The sequence below is a fragment of the Bison bison genome, unplaced genomic scaffold (genome assembly GCF_000754665.1).
Source record: "Bison bison bison isolate TAMUID 2011002044 unplaced genomic scaffold, Bison_UMD1.0 scf7180017864289, whole genome shotgun sequence".
In the NCBI taxonomy this organism is placed as follows: domain Eukaryota; kingdom Metazoa; phylum Chordata; class Mammalia; order Artiodactyla; family Bovidae; genus Bison; species Bison bison.
In genome coordinates, this window is record NW_011494861.1 from 3,917,258 (window position 1) to 3,921,871 (window position 4,614).

Here is a 4,614-nt window from a genome sequence, read left to right on the forward strand (position 1 = left end):
TGCCCCCGGCCCCCAGCTCCCCTCCTCCTCCGTGAAGCGTCCATGCTCTCCAAGCCGCCCCAGCTCCAGGATCTGCAAGAGTGACACTGATATCAGCAGTGCCCCTGGGACCTGGGAGAGCCTGGGTGGGGGGCCCTGGGAGTCGGTGTCAATCCCTTGGCACTGCTGACTTCGTGGCGAGTGACCCTCAGTGGTGGGGATCGTCCCACCCACTACAGGGTGTTTAGCAACATCCCTGGCCTCCTCCCATGACATGCCAGGAGCATCTCCCCAGCTAGGTTTAACAACCAAAATTGTCTCTGGACATTGCCGGAAGTCCCCTGAAAAGACAAGTGGCCCCAGTTGAGAACCACCACTCTAGGACACATGAGGACTTCAGACAGTCAAGGAAGCCCTCAAATGTGTGTGGGGACCCAGCCCCCAGCCCTGGGCAATTCACAGGGTGCAGGGACCATGACCTGGGCGCCCCAGAGGCAGGGTGGGGACGGCTCATCTTTAGCCTTGAGGTTTCTGGGCAGGGTGGGCCCTGGACCCCAAATGGCGAGGACCCCCTCACTGACCTTGTCCAGGGAAGGGTAGTATACAGGGTGAGGGGCCACCTCAGGGAGAAAGATGACCAGGGCAGCTGCACTCTCAGTGTTGGGGTTACTCCGCACGGTCCCACAGGGGTTCAGTAGTTCCCCTTTCTCGTCTGGACACAGGGACAGATGGAGTTGCAAGGGGAATGTCGCCACGTCCGGATGCACCCCACACTCCCACCTCTCCCTCCTGGCCTGGGCCCACCTGGGACAGAGGGCCACATATAGAGACAGTGCTCGCCCGTCTTGAGCTGGTCCTTGTAGTCAAACAGCATGAGGTTGGCCCAGGCAATGGGGCAGTCCTGGGAAAGAAGCCAGGTGGGTCAGGGCCAGCCGCCCCAAAGGCCTCTGTTTGCTCAACTGCAGGATGGTTCCAGTCAGGCCACGCTGCCCTGCCCTCACCCACACTCCCTATGAGGCAGCCGGGAAGGTCAGCCACACTGGTTTCCTACTGCTCCCAGACACATCCCACCCTCGGCTTGAGAAAGCCTCTCACAGAACATAGCAGCCCCAGAGAGCTGGCCCCAGTCAACCAGTGAGTCAGTGCAGTTCGGTGGCCAGTCACAGCCTGGTCCTGGTGACTCAGTGCTCGACCACCACTCCATCCCCAGCTGGCTGTTGACTCAGGCTCCCTGCTCCCTGGGAGGACACTGCATTTTTCCTTCCACCCGAGGGAGAGGCCTCCAGGTTCCCTCAAGGACCAAAGGCCCAGGTCTAGATATCCCGAGCACCCCTGCTCATAAGCCCAGGATTCCAGCACCATCACACACCAGCAGGGCAGGGGGTGGCCAGTGGGGTGATGGGGAGGAGGCCGGGGTCTGCAGGCCCACCCAGACCCCATTCCCAGGATGTGTGCGTGCCAGCTGGGATGCTTGGGAGGGATGAACAGCAGCCCCAGGGGGCTGCAGGACAGGACCGGACCAGCAGGGAGTGACTCCCACAAGCTCCACCCACCGCCTTCTTGGACTTCTTCTTGGTGGAGCGGGCCTTCTTGGCCTTCTCGATCACAGCGTAAAGCGCGAAGCAGAGCCGGGCCATGCGGGGCAGGTCACAGATGTTGATGTCAAACTCCAGCCGCTGCTTCCACACGGGCTCCGAGCACACGCTCACCTCCGAGCTGGACACCGTCTTGCATAGCGTCTCATTGCCATGGAAGAGCCCGGCCTGCACCACCAGCTGGGGAAGGTGCACGCAGGTGACTGGTGGCAGAGGCCGGGCCCCTTCTCCCCCTGCATGCTCCCTTCCCGCTAGGGCTCGAATATCCTCCTGAAACATCCTTATTTCAAGTGGGCCTGAACCTCCCCAACCAGGTGCTTGAAGGTGGTCCAATAAGGGATGACTGGCTGCCTGAGGGGGAAAGAGTGATGGGGAGGGGAGGGTGGCGTGGGCGGCTCCCCACTGACTGTGGGACCCCGGGGCAGGTTGCTGCTCTGCTTTGGGCCTCCGTTTCCCTATCGGGGCTCAGGAATTCCAGGGGCCCCTCTTGGTCAAGCACACAAGAATTGCATGAGTTCCTCTAGACAGGGAAGGATTTAATACCCCAGATAACACCCTTCCCTGTGTCCTCCATCTCTGCTCTCACCCCCCAAGTCAGAAAGCTGCCTCCATGCACCCTTCCGTGATTCGTCTACGGGAAACCAGACCTGCCCTGTGTGTGAAGTTACCCCAGCCAGAAAGTGCTCCCCAAAGAGCCCTGGCTTCGTTGGGCCTGGGTTTCCCATTCTGCAAATGGGACGAGAAAACCGGCATCTCACAGGCCATCTTGAGGCCAGAGGAGGCGGGCATGTGTATGACTCAGAAGTGGGCCTGGCCCCCTGGCTCACTGGAGCAGCTCCTCTTCTGTGTCCATCACCTCCCAAGCTCCACATCCCTGGGCTGGGCCAGGCCCCACCACCTCCACCAAAGTCAATACCCAGAACTCACTGGGCCTGGTTTCTGCGAATCGGCCTCTCTGGCTGGCCGGCCCACCCCCCTCCCCCTTTCCTGTTTTGAAGCCGCTCACAACCACCCCAGGCAGGGATGCTGGGTAATGTGGTCAGGTGGCTTTCGTGTGACCCCCCTCCCTTCTTCCTCTGCCACCCCTTCAGGCCACAGCCACCGTGTTTTTGCAGAAAACACACACTGCCTGTGCCCTTCCCGGCCAGGAGCCTGCCCCTACCTTCATCCGCTCGTCGGCATTCACTTTGCTGCCCTGGATCAGCTCGATGTAGAAAGGCTGCTCCAGGGACCAGAGGGACACGGAGGAGGGCTGGGCAGGGTTGGGGGGAGAAGAGGGAGTTAAGGCAGAGGAATTCAGAGGAGGTCGATGAGGCCTGTGGCCACTGGGGGTGGGGTGAGGGTGTTGCAGGTTTACAGCCAGGTTCGGTACCTGCCCACAGCGCCATCCTTTACCAGAAAACCTGCCGTAGGGACACCCCCATGGCCCCAAGGCCCCCGAGCTCTGCAGGGCACACAGTCCTGCCTACAGGGCAGGAATCAGGAGGAGCAGGAAGAGAGGGCAGCTGGAGAGCCAGGCCTGGAGGCTGCCCTGGGACGTCCAGACAGGCCCCCAACCCCAGCTCGAAGGCCCAATTCTCAATCCTGAGCAATCAAAAGGCATGAAACTGGGCAGGAGACTGCTGGCCCACAGTGTTGCCCAATAGGCTTCAGGGTTGGACCACGGGTGGGAGGAAGGGCTGGTGGAGAGGGTAAGAGCAGGGTGCTGGCTCACCTTCTTCATGGGGATGGGGGGTGGTTTGGTGCGTGGCTTCTGGACTTGGGGGGCAGGGTTGCTCTGCTCGTCCCGCATGGCGAGAATGGAGGAGGAGTGCACCATGGTCAGGTGCGGGGTCAGCCCACTGTGCAGGCAGCTGCAGATGTACTGAGATGGGGGCACAGGGTGAGCGGCCCCAACTGTTCCCTGGACCACTGACTACCTGGGGAACCCCCCCCCACGCTGACCACTGCTCATGCCAGGCCTTCTGGGGTGGGGTCTCTCCTAGGCCCTTCCTTTCCCTGCCCACCTCCCTTGTTCATGAGGACAGCAAGTTCAACATGGGGACACCTTCATCGTGACGCCCAAGATCTGGCTTGCCGGGCTCAAGACGGGCTGAGGAGCAGCTCCCCCACCCCTACCCCTGACCCTGGCAAGGGCTGCGGGAGCCCAGGAATCCCTCCCAGCACCCAGCCCTCACCTGGAACTGGCAGAGGGGGTAGCTGCCGTACAGGTACTCGTGCTTGCCGTTCACCTGCAGCGTGTAGTCCTCAGGCTGCTCCACCAGCGGCTGCCGGAACACCGTGGCCTTCTTTCGGAGGGCACAGGCCATCAGTGCCAGGGGCACATCCTTGGTGGATACCTGGAAGGTGAAGCTCTCCTAGGAGGAGGAGGGAGGGTCAGCCCTCCACACCTGCAGGGAGCCCACAGGGCATAGGGGCACACGTGGGGTTGGGGGGCGGTGTGTGTGGCCCATCTGCATGTATTAGGCACACCCTACCCCCCAACTGTGAGCTCTGTGAGGGCAGCCTCTGATGACGGCACGTGGCCAACATCAGGAAATATCTGATGGATACATGAGCAGACTGAGAACCAGAGCTATCTGATCACTCTGCCTCTTGCAACTCGCCTGGTGGGAAGTTTGGCTGACCCCTCCTGTGCAATGGATAACCCACAAATACCACACAATGTTGTTGGAAGGTGGGTGGATCTGGAGGGCTGGTAGGGGACTGGGATTCTCGTAGGGGGACTGGGCAGCCTGCCTGCAGCACACAGGGCAGGCAGGAGCCTCAGCTCACCTCGCTGCCCTCAAACTTGACATTGACCAGGAGGACCCGATTGGGGACGCGCAGGGTGCCTGGCCCCCAGCTCCGCGCCGAGGGCTCCAACTGCAGAGGGAAGCTGTACTGCAGCCAGGCCTCCCAGCCCAGCTGCTGCCTGCGGGCAGCCGCCTCCTCGCAGAACTGGCGCATCTTGCCTCGGAAGTCATTCACCTCCGGGTCTTGCAAGGAGTCAAACTCGTGGAGGCCTGAGAGGCGAGGGAGCCAGGTCAGCGTCAGGATC

At 61.6% G+C, this 4,614-nt stretch overlaps 1 protein-coding gene across 1 annotated transcript in view; it reads right to left on the reverse strand.

Moving 5' to 3' along the window:
- Positions 1-4,614, reverse strand: part of PIK3CD (phosphatidylinositol-4,5-bisphosphate 3-kinase, catalytic subunit delta) — a 59,168-nt gene that overhangs the window by 7,249 nt on the left and 47,305 nt on the right. Inside the window, exons 4-11 of the mRNA XM_010850191.1 lie at positions 4,350-4,579; positions 3,752-3,931; positions 3,289-3,438; positions 2,737-2,826; positions 1,533-1,754; positions 784-880; positions 561-691; positions 4-72 (exon numbers count right to left, since the gene is read on the reverse strand). Of these exons, the coding sequence (XP_010848493.1) occupies positions 4-72; positions 561-691; positions 784-880; positions 1,533-1,754; positions 2,737-2,826; positions 3,289-3,438; positions 3,752-3,931; positions 4,350-4,579 (1,169 nt within the window). The remainder of the gene's footprint in view (positions 1-3; positions 73-560; positions 692-783; positions 881-1,532; positions 1,755-2,736; positions 2,827-3,288; positions 3,439-3,751; positions 3,932-4,349; positions 4,580-4,614) is intronic.